Below are 21,652 nucleotides of genomic sequence, written 5' to 3'. Positions count from 1 at the left end.
GGGAAGCAAGAAATACGTGTGAAGAGCTAATTTTGCACATGAGCATGGCCCAGATTCAAGAAGCTGCTTAAGCAGAAAATACTGCTTAAAAATGTGCTGCAAAGCGTAAATGAGCAGGATACCAGCCACAAACTGAAGTTGTACATTATATTTTGGCTAGTAACTTTGATCTACTAAGCATAATTTTTTTGTGCTTAGCTACTTTTGAAGCAGCTCTATGGAATTCGGCCAAGGTGGGCTGAAGTCTATAGCCCCTCAATTCCAACACCGCTCCACCCCTACTACAAATGGAAGATCTAAATAACTTACATATTCATCATTTTTACATGAATAATGCATTAGTAGTATGCAAAACAAAACAACATCCCATAACATACAATGCATCCATAATAATTATAAAAATACATGTAAAAAAAAAAAAACTATTGGAAGCTTAAAACTTTTAATAAATGACATTTTATGTAGACAAATATTCAAGTCTTATTTTACAAACAAAAACAAGCAAAATGTGTATCAGTACACTTCATAATAGACAAATAAAACCCCAAACAATATTCCTCAATCAAAAATCTATGTCATATTATTCCATTCTTGCTCATCTAAATTTACACAAATTGATTGACAACTGTAAAGTTGCTGAATTCTTTCTAATTTTAAAAATGTAAATCAAATTAGAAATGCATTTTCCACAAGTTCTACATACAATATAACCCGTATAAGGCTTGTCCACTATCAGGGATGAACAATTTTCAGACTTTTGTGCGAATTCAGACTTTTTTAAGTCTTCCTGGTAAACACAAAATGCTGCGTTTTTCTTCATAGTAAATAGATCATGTTCTTTGATCTACTTCCAAAAGCTCCTTGGAATCTATAACACCAGGGCCCAATTTTATAGAGCTGCTAAGCACAAAAATTTGCTTAGCATGAAATTGTTGCCTTGATGAAAACAGGATTAACCAAATTCCTACGTGATTTTCAGAATAAGCACACACTGAAAATAACATAGTTGAATACAAGTAACGGGCATTATGCAACAAATGGAAATTTGGTTGGTAATCCTATTTTTATCAAGGAAGAAATTTCATGCTAAGCAAATTTTTGTGCTTAGCAGCTCTACGAAATTGGGCCCTGGGGTTTTTTATAAGGTGGAAATGCCATCATTTCAATTTTACAGGCCTTGAGCCTCACTCTTGAGGGGCACAGCAATTTTCCACTGGTAAGGGGCACGCTATGAGGAAAATGTAAACTTGTATTGGAACTTTGCAAGGGCACATTAGCAAAAGCAAAGGGCACCTCGGCAATTGCCGTGCGTGCCGTGGGTTATTTCACAGAATATACATGTAATAATAATAATAATTTGGGGGGAGGGGGGTTATCATCCCTACTTGCTGCTGAGAAGCTAAATTGCCAAGGGATCTGGTTGAAGGCGTTAAAGGGCGGCCTTGCTGGATGCCAGCCACATACCCTACCTCATACATGTATATGACCACAGTAAAGGGGGTACCCCTGTTTCAGCCCCAGGAATACATGTAGGTGGCAACGGCCCCTGGCCCAACAAAAATTGTAGGCCACACACTGAAGTGGCCTTCAGGCCTTGTGTGTCTGGTGACTTGCATAGAAAAACAAAAATTTGATTTTTCCAAGAAAGAAAACCTGGTTCGATTCGATTAGAGTCTTTCTATCCCCTGCAAACTGTGAATGCGGCAGCCTTGATCAAGGCGCTACAGCCAGCCGCGACCTGCATAACCCAAGTACCCACTGAATTCCGCCAGCGCACACATGCCCCCGGCCCCAAACATAACACAAAGCGTGCATATAATACGTGAACAGCTTATGTACGCATACTGTAGTACATGTACATGTGTACCATCTGTACGGTACACTTACTTACTGGGGTCTATTTCACAAAGAGTCAGGACATGTCCTAAATTAGGACTAGTCCTAGGAGATATACAAATTGCATGGATAGTCCTAAGTTAGGACAAGTAACTCGCCCTAACTCGAGATAAGACTAATCCTAACTCTTTGTAAAATCCACCCCTGTACATGAATACTTTGTTGTTTGAGCCGCGTGTACGAGGTTGAAAGTAGAAAGACACGACCGTACTCATGACTTCGCTATACTGTTCTTGCTGTACATTGTACTGTACATACAATGTATACGTTGATCGTGTGTGCACAGCGTGCAGACTGCCAAATCGTGCCGCACCGGGCCGGGGCACACTGCGCCAACAGCCTTGAGTCAAGGCTATGAATACAGCTACATTTTTGGGCTGCAGGCGGCCTTAGGTAGCAAGCCACATTTATGACCATAGCTCCACCAGAGATTGCAAAGGGCATCTGTTGGGAAAATCTTTAAGTCAATGGGAAACTTTTGGAGGACACCAAGTCTAAGACAGTCCTTGAACGTTTCTCTTGAAGGGGCAAGTGAATTCCCTCTGGTAGGGGGCACCTCAACATAAACTTTTATCTTCCAGTACGCCCTTATCCACCAATCAGAAGCTCGAACTACTAGGGGGTTAAAAACATATATACTACGACCTCTGTTTTATATCCTACTTCCTCTGTTTTTATTACACAGTGCGTATTGTGAAATAATGTCATTTTGTCACGCTCTGTATCACACAGTGAAAAAATTACATTCTAAACTTTGTGCGCGTGAATGCTGTTCTTTGTGAAATATCGTTTTGAAATTTTAAACTTTGCGCGTTGCATGTGAGACTGGAAGATAAATTCGTTATAGCGCGTCTGTGTCCCATGTCCAACTCGGCCTTCGGTCTCGTTGGATATGGGATGCAGAAGCACTATATATTTTCGTATTCCACTCGCGCTTGTGTGATAACTTATAATATTGGAAGGTTGCTAAGGACACAACACCAAAAGCACAGGGCATCACGGCAATTGCTGTAATTATTTCAAGGCCTACTAAGAGCCAGGGGCAACGGAGACCTAGGCCTCTCTGGCCTGCGTGTAATTCCAGGTCTGCTTTGTTCAATTTGACTAGAGGCTTTTCAATCCGCTGCAAACTTTGAAAATTGCTTAATATATACAAGAATTCTTTACAAGTTAATTTATTTTCTCTTCTTTGGAGGTAATTTGTCACTCTTCTTCCTCTTCCTTTCTTTCTTGGGCGTTGAGACGTCAGAGACCTTTACCTCTGTCTTAGCCACATCCTTCTCGGCCTCAACTAAGTCGATTTTCTCCTCATCACGATCGAGCGTTTTAGGTAATTCATCAACCATCTCTGCTGTCTTGACTGTTCCTCCTTTTCCAACGACATCATTTTTATGACTTAATGAGAGTGGGTTTGCCATTGTATCTCCGTTTCGTATTGACCGTTGTTCTGGTTTAAGTTCATCTTTTACTTTATCGGCGAGAATAGGCGCCGTAGAGGTCTGTCCGTTCGTCACCACCTCCTTTTTCTGCTTCACTATGACAACTGCATCTTTTGTTTTGCCTTTGGTGAGATCCATCGGCTCAGACTGATCAACGGCGGCGCTTCCAGAGTCGTGCAGTTTCGGTATGCTTTGTGGCGACGCAGCTCCTGCTTCGAGATGAGTTTTCATTTTTTTATTATGTGTCATTTTATCACCCCTAGGAGACGGTGTCTTGCTATGTCTCTCTTGCTGGTCTTTCTCATTTTGCTCAAGAAAACGGCGTTTCACAGACTTCGGCTCGACGATAACCGACACCCGATGACTAGTTGGTACGACTGCGTCTGACTCGTCCTGACTCATACCCGAGCCGTCACTCGCGACACTGCTACTCGCGGTGGTTGTCGGTGTCCCTGGATTACTTGACGATGCTTCGTTCTTAGCGGCGTTGGAACCTCTACGAGATCCTTTATCTTTGCGTGTCGCTCGGGGCTTCTTGCCTGGGTTATCTCCATGTTTCCCCAAGGGCAAGGCAGTCTGGGACATTACTTGATAGTTTTGGGAGGGTGTGGGGGAGGGTTTGAGGGCCATCCCATTGGTCATGGGGTGTGGATGGGAGCCTGGTGAAGAGTAGTGCGGACTTGAACCCACGGAGGGACTGGATGAGACGCCTCTCAGGATATTTGTCATCTGCTGGAAAGATAAATAAAAGAAAATTTTTCAAAACGCTGTTGTGTTGAATGTGTTGGTGGGGTTCTTTGAATGTGAATATTGGATATCGGTACACTAGGTAACAAAAAGCTTGTCCAACCTTTGAAAATGTAATTTTTTTTGTTTTCATATTATTGTATGTTTCTTCAAAATGAGTTAGGTTTTTGTTTCCATGTTATCCTCAAAATAATACTTGACTTAGATCAGTTTGATTCCACAAGATTACCACAATATTGTGTGACGAAATCGACATTACAATTTCTTTAAAAACAAAATCACCCCTTTTGGTCGGTAAATTAAAACAAAAAATCCAATGTATGGCTTTAAAGACTTAATGCTTACATTGTTGTCCTGCGCTACCATCCCCGGCGTGTCTTTGTGCGTATTCCTCAAGCTCATGTCCGCACCGTATCGCATCAGAAGCCGCACGATCTCCGTGAACCCTCGCCCGGTTGCAACATGGAGGGCAGTATTACCAGAATATGACTGCATATTGACCTGGGCTCCCGCACACAAGAGTATCTGCACATGCTCAGGATCCTGATTGGTGACAGCGTGGAAAAGTGGTGTCCAACCACTTTTAGCGTCCTGGAAAAAACATATTTAAACCACAAGAAATTATGATAGAGCATGAACGCTTTTAGTGTCCTGGAAAAAATATTTAGATTAACCGCTCACAAAAAGTTAGCAATCTTTTTTTAATCAAGAATATTGTTATCATTTATAACTCTGTTTGTATTAAGTTATATATCAATGCAAAAGCTGAGGTGTTCCTCTTAAAAATGATACCACGTTATAAATATTATATCACATTATGAAAATGATATCACATTATGAAATGATGACATGTGGCTGACATTGGCTACATAAATGACAATGAGGCAAAGTCACGAATCAAATGTGCCAAAATTACTGTTATCTGTACTAAACAGTAGGTAATGATCAATAATCAAACCGGTCAAGCTTCAGAACCATGAACGGTTTTCACAAAGATTTGCACCAGTGAGAACACTACACACAATTACCCCCCATCTTATTGAACAAGGGTAACCCCCTCAGCTGTCAATGAACTGTTCTCCCTGGGGCTCTCGGAGTGAATTTCAATCAGAGATAAGACTAGTCTAAATCACCTAGAACTAGTCCTAAGTCTTTCTGTATTATATGTATTAGACTGTACAGCGCTTTGAAACAGTGTTAAAGCGCTTTATAAGTGCAATTAAGTTAAGATAAGTTAAACGAAGTTAAGTTAGAACTAGTCCTTACTTTTTGTGAAATCGACCCCTGGATATACAATAAAACCCACAATAATACAAAACAAAGCATCTACAATATAGTCTTAAGAAGTACATGAGGCCTAGGAGTAAAAACAACAAACCCAACCATAAAGAAGTTCTTGGCAAGTACAGTCTTAAGTTTGCTTTTCTGAGAGTCCTTGGCTTCTCATCCAGAATCAAAAGATGGGTTGCAATACGCCTCATCTACCGACATCTTTGATGTAAAAACAATCGAAGTGCACGCGTGTACGCGCTGTGCATGACTCTCAGCCAATGGTAGCTCTTCACGCGTGCACAGTTCATCAAATATGGCGGCCGGTGACGTCTATTGCAATCCATCTATACATGAAATGAGATCGGTATGCATGCCCCAATAATAAGCAATTGGTAGCAACCTGCTGTAATAATTTGGATTTCTAGACAACTTCCTGATCAGAATTGTAAAGTTTTTAGTATCCGCTTCAAGTGAGAACTACAATGACCACACAATGACATTAACCTGAATCTTTCATTGTGTTTGATAGTAGCCTTTTACAGATGTATTGTTGAACCCTTGTTGAACAAGGAAGTTCTTTTTAAGGTGACCTGGGCCCAATTTAACAACGAACGAACGAACGAACGAACGAACGAACGAACGAACGAACGAACGAACGAACGAACGAACGAACGAACGAACGAACGAACGAACGAACGAACGAACGAACGAACGAACGAACGAACGAACGAACGAACGAACGAACGAACGAACGAACGAACGAACGAACGAACGAACGAACGAACGAACGAACGAACGAACGAACGAACGAACGAACGAACGAACGAACGAACGAACGAACGAACGAACGAACGAACGAACGAACGAACGAACGAACGAACGAACGAACGAACGAACGAACGAACGAACGAACGAACGAACGAACGAACGAACGAACGAACGAACGAACGAACGAACGAACGAACGAACGAACGAACGAACGAACGAACGAACGAACGAACGAACGAACGAACGAACGAACGAACGAACGAACGAACGAACGAACGAACGAACGAACGAACGAACGAACAAACAAACAAACAAACAAACAAACAAACAAACAAACAAACAAACAAACAAACAAACAAACAAACAAACAAACAAACAAACAAACAAAACAAACAAACTAACTAACTCACCACAGCATTAGTGTTTGCCCCACCATCTATAAGCACTTTGGACAGATGTAACAAGTTGTGCTTCACTGATATGTGTAGTGGACCTAAACCTGTACAGACAACAAATAATATCATTAGATTTTAATAAATAAAATAAATAAAAAAATCTTATGAGATATCGCCGAACATAAGTGTCTTGCTCAAGTGCACAAGTGTAATGACCTAGGTTCGAACCCACACTCTGCTGCTGACAACACCAGAGCTTGGGTCTTATGAAGTGAACTAGATCGACACGCCACAAAATAAATAAAAATAACATAACGATCAAGATTCGCAAACGGTATTGTTATTAGAAATGTTAAGAATGTGGTTTTTCTTTTGGATGCATTTATGTTATTCATAATTATAATTAATAACTTGACTCTCATGATGAATTTAGCAGAAATTCTTTTGATATCATTTAAAAAAATTGTTTTAGGTGCAAACCACAACACCTTAAGAGACCCAGATTTTAATAACAATTCATTGAAACATATCCTTGTAGCTAGAACAAGGTGATTTACAACATTATTATTCCTGTTCGTCAAGCATACTGGTCGATCATTCCTCTGACTTTCTCAACTCCCTGGGACATGTGGGCATACAGCCACATGGTACAGCCCCCCTTAGTGCCGAATTAACAATGTGGTACACACCCTTTATTAAAGCCATTGGACCCTTTCGGTACAGAAAAAATAAATAAAAGTTTACAGATTTACAAATAATTTACAGGGTTTACAGAAGGTAATGGTGAAAGACTTCTCTTGAAATATTAGTCCATGAAATGCTTTAACAGAAAAACAATATAAATTCTCGTTAGCGAGAATTACAGATTTATTTTAAACACATGTCATGACACGGCGTAACAAGAGTGGGTTTTTCCCGTTATTTTCTCCTGACTCCGATGTCCGATTGAGCCTAAGTTTTCACAGGTTTGTTGTTTTATATATAAGTTGTGATACACAAAGTGTGGGACTTGGACAATACTGTTTACCGAAAGTGTATAATGGCTTTAAAGGCAGTGGACACTATTGGTAATTACTCAAAATATTGATTAGCATAAAACCTTTCTTGGTGACGAGTAATGGGGAGAGGTTGATGGTATAAAACATTGTGAGAAACGGCTCCCTCTGAAGTGCCATAGTTTTCGAGAAAGAAGTAATTTTCCATGAATTTGATTTCGAGACCTCAGGTTTAGAACTTGAGGTCTCGAAATCAACCATCTAAACGCACACAATTTCGTGTGACAAGGGTGTTTTTTCTTTCATTATTATTTCGCAAGTTTGATGACCGATTGAGCTCAAATTTTCACAGGTTTGTTATTTTATGGGTATGTTGAGATACACCAACTGTGAAGCCTAGTCTTTGATAATTAACAATGTGGTACACACCCTTTATTAATCAATTTCATTTTAGAAATGAAAGGAAGAAAAGTATAAAATATGCTCTCAGTTTTGAAGGCCAACTGAGACCGCTTTTGAAGCTCTATCAAAACAAAAAGACAATCATGACAATAGGAGTCCTAGATTTCATAAACCCATTCTACACCAGAACTCAACAACACACCTCAGCCCATTGTGAAATCACTGCACTACCTTGCTCAATTTCCGTGGGAACTTCCCCAAACGAAACCCTATTCAAACATCCAAAGTCAACTCAAAAACAAAGGTCAAAGTTCCCCCTTCGTTTTCCATTCAAGGCCGACCCAAAAAATTCCCTCCTTGAAGTATTTGTGGCTTTTTCCGAGTACAGCAATCTCTTTTGTGTCACATGGGGAAACCCCCGAATCAGGATCTAGGCTTGGATGGTTTATTTATACTACGGACTTGAATTCAATGGCAACTGATTACTAGAAGGGAATTCCCCCCTTCTTTGGAAACAGATCACAATACATCCTTTTCATAACCACACCACAAGTATCTCATACACAAACACACACACACACTATTAATAATACGGTTAATACAGCACGTACACACAGAACACCGATAGCCTGAGGAAGCCGTGTACCGGTTCAGAAGTTATCAGAAGGAAAAAGCACAGGCTAGATTCGTAAGGCATTTATTTGGTTTTGATCTGAGAGCTCAGTGGTTATAGAGTCCATACCACTACAGATATTCCAGGAAAGTACAAGTACAAGATTAAAGTCAAGGAAATGAAATTTGGAACGATCCTGCCCCCTGCCCCCCCCCCCTTCTGCATATGTCACAGTTGACTTATATAATTGCCCATATCGGATCAATCCATCGGACACCATCATCGACAATAAACCCTGGGCACAAGACGTAGCTAAGCACTTAGAACCAAATTAAGCATAATTTGTTTTTAAGGTTACCAGCCAAATTAACCATCGCATCTGTGACTGGTACCCCTAATTATGCTAAGCTGAACATCTGGGCCCAATTTCATGGAGCTGCTTAAGCAAAAAATTTGCTTAAGCACGGAAATAGCTTGCTTATTCTACACATGTTACTGGCCAAAACTTCATGCCATATACATTGATTGTGACTGGTTTTTAGCTATTGTTTACTTAGCATAACTATTGAGTGGAGTCTTGGTAGGTAATCTGATTGTACTAAGGATTTCTTTTGCTTAAGACAATTTTTGTGCTTAAGCAGCTCCATGAAATAGGGCCCTTTAAGCACAGCTATCTGCTTTAGTTCTACCCTGGACCCAATTTCATAAAGCATGTGAGATCAACAACTTGCTAAGCACAGACACAAATATGCTTACCAGATTAAGGTTACCAGCCAAAATACCCATGTCAACTCGTGACTGTATTCAGCTTAAACTTGTTATTCCTGTCAAGCAGAAAATTGTCAGCTTTCAGAAATTTCCCCCTAGCCTTTTTGATGTTGTAAAACAAGGACAACAACTTACCGCAGTAGTTCCTTGTGTCCAAATCTAGTTTGACCTTAGTGAATCTGATGATTGCATCCAGGGTGTCTCGAGACCCTTGGCAAGGATTGGAGCAAACATTGTGCATGGCTGTCTGACCGTTTCGATCTGTCTCGTTTGCATTCGAACCGTTCTCCACCAGAATACGTGCTGCATCTGGATTGCCGGTAATTGCTGCTATATGAAGTGGAGTCTACAAGCAAAATACAAATTGTTATAAATAAATGAAGGGCACATATTGCTAAGACGTACAAAAAAACAAAAAGCAAAGTACATTAGTTGAATGTAGTACACATTTTGCTTAGGCCTACAAAAGCAACAAAAATCGAAGTAGTATAGTTGACTGAAAGGCAAATTCTCAAAGCAAAGTAAATTAGTTTAATAAAGAACACACTTTGTTTAGGCCTAAAAACCAACAAAATCGAAGTAATATAGTTGACTGAAAGGAAAATTTTGTTTAGGTCTTTAAAACAAACAAAAAGCAAAATAAATTAGTTGAATAAAGTACACATTTTGTTTAGGCCTAAAAACCAACAAAAATCAAAGTTAAATAAGTGACTGAAATGCACATTTTGTTTAGGTCTTTAAAACAAACGAAACGCAAAGTAAATTAGTTGAATGTAGTACACATTTTGCTAAGGCCTACAAAAGCAACAAAAAGCAAAGTAATATAGAAGAATGAAGTGCACATTACACAAAGCAAAGTACAAGTTAAAGGCATCCTTGAACACCCAGCAGGGTGGATACGTGAGCATTACAAGTCTTATTATTATTATTATTATTATTATTATTAATATGAAACAATAAAACTAGGGCAGTCAGTAACCATAAGCAAGGCACCCAAGTATTTTTCAAAATGACCTGCCATTACAAAGCAAGCAGAGTCTGATCTTGAATGCTACATGTATAGAACAACACAACGCAACACACTGTGGACAAAAGTAGTCGAGTAGACAGAAATGGAAAGAAATGAAAAGAGAGAGAGAGGCAAGCGGAAATTTAAAAAAACTTGCACAAACCTGGACAACAAAAAATATCAATGTCGGGATTGGAGAACATACAAAATACCAACATTAACAACAAGCTTTATTTAATTAGGTAACGAATCATTTTATATACCACTTCCTTCATTTAACAAGAAGAAAAGAAGAAAAAACATATATATGAATTTGCAAATAAAGTGTATAGTATTATTCCACTTTTAAAGTATAAATTGTGTAACCCTTTCATGAACCATTTCTTTTAGTAATAAATTGATAACAATGGATATAAACCAGTACATTGGTGTATCAATTCAATTATGTATTCCGGTTCTCATTGGTAAGGTAAAGGATTCTAACATCATCCAATCAGATTAAACCCACCTGTTGCATATCATTAAAGACGTCCAATGGTTTTCCAGCTAACTTGAACAGTTCCACCAGCCGTCGCACAAGACGTACATCAACAAACTCTTGAGCCAGGGCAATATGAAGCGGTCTGTAAAAATTTAGAACAAAAACAAACAAATAAAATAAGCAAATTATTCTAAAAATTAAAATTTTAAAGGTTACCTTAATAAGTTGTTTCTGGAGTCCTCTAGGAAGTTAAATTTACAAAATGATTCCAGGAAAGTTTTCTGTTGAAGCAAAATAAATTTCTGAAATATAATATTTTTTTTTAAAGACACTGGACACCTTTGGTAATTGTCAAAGACCAGTCTTCTCACTTGGTGTATCTCAACATATGCACAAAATAACAAATCTGTGAAAATTTGAGCTCAATTGGTCGTCGAAGTTGCAAGATAATAATGCAAGAAAAAACACCCTCGTCAAACGAAGTCGTGTGCTTTCAGATGATTGATTTGGAGACCTCAAAATCTAAATCTGAGGTCTCGAAATCAAATTTGTGAAAAATTACTTATTTCTTGGAAATTACGTTACTTCAGAGGGAGCCGTTTCTCACAATGTTTTATTCTATCAACAGCTCCCCATTACTCATACCAAGTAAGGTTTTATGCTAATAATTATTTTGAGCAATTACCAATTTTTACAAGAGAAATACTTCTAGCTGTAAAGACATTGCATATTTATAAAAAAGAAAGTGTAATTTTTTTTAGAAGAGCAGTTATCTCAGAAGCAAAAATAAAGGAGCAGTTTCCGAGTCCTGTCACCACCTTTTCACTCATTTTAACAAAAAGAATATCTCATTTGAATTGAGATACTATTTTATTTCATAACAAATGACAAAGAGGTAGCAGGGTAAGGAAATGTTTCCCAATTTGTTAAAGAGAAACATTGCACTTACGAAAAATTATAAAACCCACATTTTAAAAGAGTTTCCTTAGAAAGAAAAATTCTTCAGAAGAAAAATATACAACTTTTCTTAAAGATGATATGTCAGATTTTTGGCCCCAAACATTAAAAAAAAAAGTTTTTTGAGTGAATGGTATTTCAAAGAGTATCACCCGCTCTAACGAAAAAAAGTTTAACTTTTACTTTTAATGGTCAGGAACCATGACAAAAATTTAAAACTAATTTTGAGCACTTTATTTCACTGCTACTAATAATTGGCGGACTTTTTCAAGCCATGGCTCAAATGAAAGCTTGTAACTTTCTCGACCCCCATCAAAATAACTATTGAATTTTAAATCAAAATTTTTGGGTCAAATCGGCCAAAAATCTGACATAGCATCTTTAATTATGTAAACTTTGTTTTTAATTATGCACATTTTCTTAAATATGTAAATTTTCTTACGTGTCCCCATCTTCATCCTGACCCGTAGCTCGATGGCACTCCACAGCCATGCAGAGATTGAAGCTCGGGTCCACCGGGAAAGATTGCTGTGGGGCTGCCGGTCTCTGCGGCTGTGGGCCCGGGCGTTGCGAGTGCTGTGGGCCCGGTCGCTGGGGCGGCTGTGGGCCCGGTCGCTGGGGCGGCTGGGCCGGCTGTGGGCCCGGTCTCTGGGACGGCTGGGCCGGTCTCTGGGCCGGCTGTGGGCCCGGTCTATGGGACGGCTGGGCCGGTCTCTGTGTCGGCTGTGGGCCCGGTCTATGGGACGGCTGCGGGGCCGGTGGTGTTCGGTGTGCGTCTGATAAAACCAGAAACATCAAGATGAAAAACAGTTACAAATTTCTAAATATGCTTCCAAGAATCGTTACTTGTAGAAAAAACTGAATTATGTTTGTTCCAGATGAAAGACTGCATTGGAAATAGTGTCGTCACCATTTTTCATTTACGTGTTTAGCCTTCGAGAAAGATGGTTGAAACGTCAGGTCATTAACTATTTTTCGCGTTGTTGATTTAAACTTTCCATTTATTCACACAGTCAGCAAAATTTGTGCAGAAGTTCAAAGTAACCGTCTCAAGCGGCTGTGGTCAGAAACGATATGGTGACAACGTTCCTTTCATGTTTCACTCAGGAATCCTGCATTTAAGCTTACACTTTCTCGACAAATACCGCAACAAAACAGCAGAAAGCCCTTCCGCAAACTATGTCGGTTGGCTGATCATTCCACGGTCGCACTCCAAAGACGTTTACGACGAGTGTCAACAACAACATCCACAAACAGTTTTGTTCTACTCTTCTTCTCTTGTCTTCTTTCCAACAAAGGTTCAACAAAATCAACCCATTCTATCAAAAATGTTGCCGCTATTACATTAGTATTATAAGCACCGGATTGCAAATTCGTTCTTTTGCGACTAAACTCAACTCACATTATGATACAAAATAATCCCAAGTAGAGTTACAACGAAACACAAGTTCAGTACATGTTTGAATAGACTTGATTCAAGTCTGACTTCACATACATTCCCGCACAAAATCTTACCCAATACTGTATACGCGTTATCAGGTAGACAAAACCACCACAGCAGACTTGCACCCAAGTCTAGTGCATGACAGGTGGAAACCCATTTTGATTTGGATGAGAAATAACTCCGCGGTGTTGTGAGCAAACGAAGGTCAGTAGCGGGAAACACACGGGGAAGTCCCTTTGCAGATAACACTACAACAAACCAGGCACTTGATAGTCACCGGCTTCTTGTCATCTTATGTTATCAAGTTTACATGAAATTTCACTTTCGCAAGGAAACATAAGGCTCTCAAACAGTAGCAGTGACTGGCGGGGAAAACTAAAATCGAAAACAGTTGCACAATCTTGTGTCGTGTGCACTCGCATGGAAACGCATGAACTTGTCATGTCTTTATTTCGACGTTGATGACGTCACGGTGGGTGTGGATATCAGGCGCGTAGCCCGCAAACTGCCAACCACATTGTTTACGCAATACAATCGTCGAATTTCATTGCACGCGATGTGGATTATTTTGATCATGGAAGATTACCAAGGCCAAAGAAATATGATGTCGAGACCAACTTTTTTTGGACCATGTATATGAAGGATTGGACTGCCCCACTGCGCCACAAACAATGAATGGTCCTTTTTAAATGAAATGGCGTATATGGGTATACCATGATTGTTAACATCAAATTCCATGGCTTTTACGGCAGGCAATTGTATCACGTACATATGCACGACGGGAGCAGTTTTCTATTTAAGGTCAGAACCTCCAGAAAATAACAACCTAACAAGTTTTGATATGTGCCACATTCCATTTCAAAAACTGCATAACAAAAAATACAGTGCAATCGCCATAAAATATCAGTTATTTGAAAACCACATGATAAAATGAAGTTAAAAACACACACAAAAACCCGTTTATTGAAACCCCTCTAAAGACAGTGGACACTATTGGTAATTGTCAAAAACCAGTCTTCTCACTTGCTGTATCTCAACAATGCAAAAACAAAACTGTGAAAATCTTAGCTCAATCGGTCAGCCAAGTTGCGAGATATTAATGAAAATACCATAGACACACGAGGTTGTGTGCTTTCAAAATGCTTGATTTCGAGACCTCAAATTCTAAACTTGAGGTCTCGAAATCAAATTCGTGGACAATTACTTCTTTCTCGCAAACTACGTTACTTCAGAGGGAGCCGTTTTTCACAATGTTTAAACTATCAATCTCTCCCCATTACTTGTTACCAAGTAAGGTTTTATGTTAAACATTATTTTGAGTAATTACCAATAGTGTCCACTGCCTTTAAGATTATAATGTTGAAAGCCGTTGGCAACAACGTGCAATTATACAGCATCACGTATCACAATAGGCCCACACCTTTTTTCCTCATGATATTTCCAGCTGTAATTCGCCGGGTGCTTTTTCATAAATTTTGTTCAGGTAGAATCATAGAGTTATGTGTAGAACACGGAAATAATGCGTCAAACAATTGTTCAAGGCCGGCAGCCCATCGGATGGCTTTGTCAGGGATTCTCCCATGCGTGTTGCTGTTTAACATTGGGCAACAATGCGTTCGATTTGGTCAATCCACGTGATGTGGATGGAACCATGGTGGGTCAGAAAAGGGAAAGACCGTCAGAGTTTGTTTGTTTGTTAGCTGCTTTAGATTCACTTTCATTATCTTAGTAGTGTCACGTGTTGTTGTTGTTATTTTTATTTTTATTTACTTTATTGTATTTTTATTTTTTTGAGGGGGGGGGGGGGGGGGGGGGGTGAGGGGGTTCCCCGCAACGTAAAGCCGAGTTTTAGGCCCACATTATAAAGAGAAAAATTCTTTATAAATTGGCCTAGAACTGGTCTTTACGTTGCAAAAAAGAAGAAGAAAAAAATACCAAATTGGTAGCAAGTTTAAAATAATATGAACAAATACCTCGAGGTTCAAGAGCTAAAAAAAATAAATAAAATTATTTTCCGTCCAACCGGTCTAAGGTATATTGTGCAAGTTTCAGTTCGGAGTCTACTAATTGTTAAGAAAACAACAAACAACCTGTGACGGTATTTTCATTATAAAAAGTTGAACCCATCCGTGGATTTTGCGAGGTGACAGCAACGGCATCTCTAGAGTGCGTTTTGGCTACCCCAACCAAAGCACAACTGACTCAACAAGTCGGTTACCGGTGGGTCTAATTCTAAACAGCATCGTCACCGCGCCTCAACCGAACACGCGAAAACGCTCAACCAACTGACCAATGTTTTTGGTTGGGGTCGCCAAAACGCACTCCTAGCCACAGTGTTCACTAACGGACATGACGGAAATTTGAATCTCCAAGGCTTACCACGAGGTGTGGTGGAGGTTTGGAGATTAAAAATTTTCCAAATATATTTTATTAACATTAAACATACTGTGGACGCAAAAGCTTTGGAATAAAAAAAAACACCGATTGGGAATATATAGAAGAGTTTGCGGTAACACCATGTAATAACAATCTCTAAATGAGTTGGGGTGGTTCTGAAAAGAACCGTTGGGTTAACTCGACGTTTCGATCAGTATGCTCTGATCGTCTTCTGGAGAATGCCAGAATTGGGGAATCAAAAAACCCTTCCTTAATTCACAGAGAGTACATCAAACTGTCTCATACGCACTGTGTGCATTTTTTTGCAAAATTCAAAATGGTCGTCACTTGGGTATGGCGACTTTACAGTCGTGTGCACGCAAAGGAGATCGGTGGTCACTTAACCTGTGTTGCGGTTGAAAAGCTGTCAACATTTGAATCTTGCAATCAGGGAGATTTTGTACAACAAACAGGGAGTAGAAAGGTTTCCATAATCATGGATCGATTTCATAAAGAGTTAGGACTATAGTCCTAAGAGATGTTAAAAACTTAAGGCTAGTCCTAAAGGACAAGTAACTCGTCCTAACTCGAGATAAGAATAGTCTTAACTCTTTGTGAAATACACCACAGGGCAATTTTTCTAATGTTGTTCTTCAGAACATGGACAAAATCAAAAGCTGCAAGTTTGTACACGAATATAGACTTTGTATATTTATACTTCTTACGTCTATTCAGATGTTCCTTATGGACCAGAAATGTGATGCTTGAGACCTTGCTCAATGAAATAAAAGTGCCAAAGACAGCGACTGTTAATTTGTGGCTGAAACACAGCATCTAGTGATGTGTCGCAGTCAAAGCCGCAACAGCTAAAAACTGCCAGGCAGTTCGATTCTACGTCTAGTCAGTCTGAAGTCTTTTATGGACCATGAAATGTGGTGAAAGACATTTCTGGTTCAAAGAAAGTTCCAAGGACAGCGCTCAGTTCTCGCTGAGTGGACTTTTGATAAGAATAATTCTGCATACGTACCTGCTACTGGATGTCTTTTCTCGGTTGCTACAGCAATGTTTCCAGACTGATACGTCACCATCGCTGGTAGTTGGTGCCCGTACTTGGCTTGAGACGGTGGTGGAGGAGGCTGGACTACGGGTCGGCTCGACGAAGCTACCGGGGGTGGTCCGACCTGCATCGGTGACGGAACTGGGACGAGACTAAACATCGGGCTCTTGCTCCTTCGTCCCGACCCCTGACTCGGTACTCTCTGATCATTCCGACGGCCCTTTGAAGCTGGTTTGACGGCAGGACTGTTGGTCAGCGGACCAACCGAGACGTTGTACCGTGATTTGGAAGAAGTTTTTGAGTCTTGTCCCGCTGACGGTTTCGTCTGAGGCTCGGGACGTTTACCGAGTTCAAGACGTAGTCGGTCAGAGTTCTCCACTCGGGTTAGGTATCCGTTCACAGATACCACATTTGGAGGAGCACTCGGTGCATCTTTCTGTGGGTTGTGGCTTGCCTCTAACCCAGGGTGTACAGCTCCTTTAAACTCACCGCCTCCTTGTTGCGGGTTTTGAGGGGGTTCAGCTTTCTCAATTGCAGCGCGTAAAGTTACTTTTATTGGTTGCACGTTTTCTTGCTTAGTGGTTATACCTTCCTTACCGTTGTCGGCCATTTTGATTTTGCGAACGGAGTGCGGATTAGGCATCGAGAGACTCCTGTGTCTATGGCAACTAAACTTGTTATGACTGCAAAGTATTGACGGTCAGTTGCCTGCACAATAACTCAAAAGGCGCGAAAAATAAGTTGGTGGGAGCTCCGCAAATGTTGATACCGATGTCAGTTTCTATACATAGACACAAAAAAACAAAGACGATGTGATTTCACGGTTTGTTGTTAATATTACTTATTCAATAGTTGCTAAACGTCAGGACGGCCAGGCAGGACATACCACTGTTAGTTTCTTATTTTAATTGGTGACTCGTGCACCAGTGTTTAAATAAGGTGTCCCTTTTTTTGGACTGGATACTGAAGCCATTGTTTGACAAATCTGCATAATATTATGTAATCATAATTCTTCGTGATACCTTTTGTAAGCTACTTGGACATTTCCAACATAATTATAACATTTGCATCTTGCAGCAATCAGGGAGATTTTGTACAGCAATCAGAGATCCTGGACACTATTGGTATTATTGTCAAAGAACAGTCTTCTCACTTGGTGTATCTCAAAATGCATAAAAAAACAAACCTGTGAAAATTTGAGCTCAATTGGTCGTCGAAGTTGCGAGAAACTATGAAAGAAAAAACACCCTTGTCAAAAGAAGTTGTGGGCTTTCAGATGCTTGATTTCGACACCTCAAAATCTAACTCTTGAGGTCTCGAAATCAAACTCGTGGAAAATTACTTCTTTCTCGAAAACTACGTGACTTCAGAGGGAACCGTTTCCCACAATGTTTTGTACTATCAACAGCTCTCCATTACTCGTTACCAAGTTAGGTTTTATGCTACTAATTATTTTGAGTAATTACCAACAGTATCCACTGCCTTTAAGGATTACATTCAACATAGTCTGCATAGTCAGGCTAAGCTTGACTTGGTTATTAATCCAATGTAGTTTCATCTTTGAGAGGGGCAAGGCTATATTTATTTTTGAGGAGGGCACTTACATTCAATGGCACTGGAAAAATAAATATATTTAATTCTATGCCATGGGACGATTTTGTCTGGTAATTTAAGGAAACCAATAGGCCAAGACAAAGACAACAGAACAGGGCCAAATTTCATTAAGCTTCTTATAAGCACTTTTTTACTCAGCAAAACTATAAAGCAAATGTTGCGCACAGTACACATGACATGGCATTTTGGCTGGTAACCTTATTCTGGTAAGCAAGGTTTTGTTCAGCTTAGCAACGTTTTGTACTTCAGCAGTTCTATGAAATCGGGCCAAGGACAATGGGGCAAAAACTCATAGAGCTTTCCAGTAAGTAAAATTATTCAGGACGTCAATCACAGGGGGTGCATGTAAAATGATATTTCAGCTGGTAACCTTATTCTGGTGAGCATATTTTTTGCTGTGCTTAACCAGTTTGTGCTTAAACAACTCTATTAAATTGGGCCTACTGTGTGATTCCAGGGCCCAATTGCAGAGCTGCTTAAGCAAAAAATATTGCTTAACAATGTTCTGCTAAGCAAAACTGAGCAGGATACCAGTCACAGATGATAATGTGGAAGTATTTTGACTGGTAACCTTATTTTTGTGCACATTCTTTGTTGCGCTTAGCTACTTTTTGTGCTTGCAGCTCTTTGAAATTTGACCCTGTCCTGCTGATTTGGCAAATAAATTTATTAAGCAATCGTCTCACTTCTCACCATGCTCAATGAAATAAGTCACTCCATCTTCATGAGATATTTATTATTTGTTTATTTATCAGTATATGTTTAACTATGTGTTTAATCTTGATGCTTTCCAACACAAATAGGACAGCCTCCAGTATCATAAATTTAACTAACTTGGCAAAACTTTGTCCTTTGCTCCCCCCATAGTGTGAGCCAGAGGGATGTCTGTGTGTCTTTTTTGACACCCTGTGTTAAATTTGGACACCCCGTTTTAAATTTGGACACCCTGTTTTATCTGTCATTTACAAGTGAACAAATTGGACACCCCGTCTTTATGTTTCCAAAACCCTTTTACCAAATCCAGGCTAAAGCCTTGTCTTAAACACATTCCAATACATAAATTACAAAAGTTGACAACCTTCTGTTTATTGGCTGCCTCCATTATCAGATATTTAACTATGTTGTCACAACTTTGTCCTTTGCCCCCCCCCCCCCCCCAAAATGACAACCTGGTAGTTGCCATGTACCATGTAACTGATGTTGAAAAAAGGTTATCAGCCCAATATTAGGGTAGACTGTGGCGTGTCACAGCCTAGCGGTTAAGAGCACTGGATTCAAGCTCTGGTGTTTTGATCAAAAGAGTGCGGGTTCGAGTCCGGGTCGTGACACTTTTCTTCTTTTAAAGCAAGACACTTAGCCATGGTTGCTTCCCTGAGAACTACCCTACCCCATCCCAGTATCGTTTTTTTTTTTTACTTCTTCTTTTTAGTTACAGGGCCAGAGTTTTGTTAACAAGACCAGAATTCTTCTTCAAATGAACTGAGAAGAAAATATGCTTTCACGGCTTTACAATTTTTTTCAAAACTGTTTGAATTTGAAAAGATCATAAAGATTTATCTCATTATATTAATGGGCAAGTATTCTTCAATAGTCACCAGACTTTATCAGAATTTGAACACAAACACAAGACCGAAGGACTTGTCAGGTCTTGAGTTACTGTCCCAATGCTTAAAGCACTGCCCTCGGGCCTGCAGTCCAGTGTTTTGTTGAGCCCTGCCTATCTTTTCCTATCAGGGAGATTTCGAACAGCAATCAGAGAAATAATAATCGAGAACAAAATTCAACAATAATTTATAGCCTACTAGGATAGGGAACAACTTTCCATAAACAGGGAGATTTTCAAAATTGCTCATCTGAACATGGAGACCTGTAGAATTCTACCCCCATGATCAGAATATGGAAAGATTGGTTTATTTTTTGCAGAATCAGGGACCGGTTGGCAGCTCCCCCCCCCCCCCCCACCCCTCCCACAGGACCACATATCTGAGCTGAACAAGACCGGTAAAATGGCCCATCTGAATCAGTAGGCATACAAAACCAAATAACAGAAACACATTTCTTTTTAAACTCAGTGCTATATAAACTGAACGGTTTGAAAGGTCACAACTTCAAAAAAACAAAATTGAGAATGAAGGAATGTCAAAACAATCGACAGTCACCACGATCACTGTATGATATGAGTTAATGAATAATTAACACCGGGTATTTGCAGAGGGATTATAATAAAACACACGACACTCTAAACCATCATCAACAAAGCTGAACTGAGCTGAATTGGCCAGTGTCGAGTGTGCATTCATTGCATTTACGGGAAGGTCAAACGAAACAAAATGGCGCAGTAACGAACCAGCAACTGGACATTCTCTGTGGGTATTTTAACACGTAATCATGGCGATCGTACGTCCTACAATGGCGACAAATACACATACTTCAAACCTGTACTACTACTAGTGTAGTAGAACAAGCTCTCTACGCTAACTAAATTATCAAAGCAACGGGTGTAATGCTAAAGGTCATGCGATACTGCACTTGCAGTGTGTAACGTTGCAGTATGTCGGCCTGACCTCTCTCCTCAACGTCTGTCGCGCTAAAGCCGGACATCACAACCGGCCGTTTAACTAAAATCTTGACCAATTTACCTTACGTTCCACCGATAAAACTGTCTCCAAAACCCCACCAGGAACATCCAGCTAAAGTTGACCGAGAATGAGACATGATTTGTAAAAGGTGTAAGGCAGGAAAGTGCGTGGGAATTCCCCCATGCCAGCATCAGACTTTACATCATTTTTCGTCTAATACTACCATCGTGATCAAATGCATGCCACGTTCGGATCGTCGTAGCGCGTTGGAGAATAGGGAATGTCCCTATAATTATTGTGCAACCCCAACCGGGTCACTGTGTGTGCACAGAATGCGTTCATGTACATTAGGCTTATGGATGTACCAACAGTGAATAACACTGCATTATGCACAATACAAACAATACAACCCCCGCATTATGGTATCCCATGTACATGTAAATTTATACAGGCTTACCCATCGATCATTTTGCACTAAAATGGTTTTGGTTTAACAAAATAATACAGTTCAAACGCTCGGTGCTTCCCCATTGCTGTTAAAATTAAACTTCAGTCAACGCCATGATTCAGTATGTGTCACACCCGATGGAGTTTCGAAGAAAATGTTGAATCTACGTTTGTCGCTAGACGACAGGAATTTTACTTTTCTTGCTTTTAATTTCAAAAGGGAAGACAGTATTTTTTTTTCTTCCTTTTCAGGGAGGTGGGGTACAACCGACCAGTGACAATTTAATTGCGAATTAATTTATTTTAAAGATTTTTATTTTCATTTTTTATTATTCCCATCTTTGTTGAGTTTACACAGACAACAATTACCAAAGGTGTCCAGTGTCTTTAAAG

The 21,652-nt window shown here is 39.8% G+C and overlaps 1 protein-coding gene across 1 annotated transcript; it reads right to left on the bottom strand.

The window, feature by feature from the left end:
- Positions 1-27: 27 nt before the first annotated feature.
- Positions 28-21,060, bottom strand: LOC139951876 (uncharacterized). Its single transcript, XM_071950955.1, has 8 exons — positions 20,873-21,060; positions 16,590-17,400; positions 12,185-12,518; positions 10,813-10,927; positions 9,431-9,641; positions 6,533-6,621; positions 4,428-4,673; positions 28-4,067 (listed from the first exon to the last, which is right to left on the bottom strand). Exons 2-8 carry the CDS (start codon positions 17,260-17,262, stop codon positions 3,072-3,074), a joined length of 2,664 nt encoding a protein of 887 aa, XP_071807056.1. The 5' UTR covers positions 17,263-17,400; positions 20,873-21,060; the 3' UTR covers positions 28-3,071.
- Positions 21,061-21,652: the final 592 nt, after the last annotated feature.

The sequence above is a fragment of the Asterias amurensis genome, chromosome 19, assembly GCF_032118995.1.
Source record: "Asterias amurensis chromosome 19, ASM3211899v1".
Classification (NCBI taxonomy): Eukaryota; Metazoa; Echinodermata; class Asteroidea; order Forcipulatida; family Asteriidae; genus Asterias; species Asterias amurensis.
The sequence above is the reverse complement of the archived record's forward strand: the minus strand, read 5'-3'. Positions and strand labels throughout refer to the sequence as shown.

What these genes read in the sequence shown, in the direction of transcription:
- LOC139951876 (XM_071950955.1), bottom strand. Translation starts at nt 17,262, where the DNA reads ATGCCTAATCCGCACTCCGTTCGCAAAATCAAAATGGCCGACAACGGT. An exon ending in TCTTTAATGATATGCAACAG is followed by an intron (nt 9,642 to 10,812) that starts GTGGGTTTAATC and finishes TTTTGCTTGTAG; the next exon opens with ACTCCACTTCATATAGCAGC. An exon ending in GGACACAAGGAACTACTGCG is followed by an intron (nt 6,622 to 9,430) that starts GTAAGTTGTTGT and finishes TTGTCTGTACAG; the next exon opens with GTTTAGGTCCACTACACATA.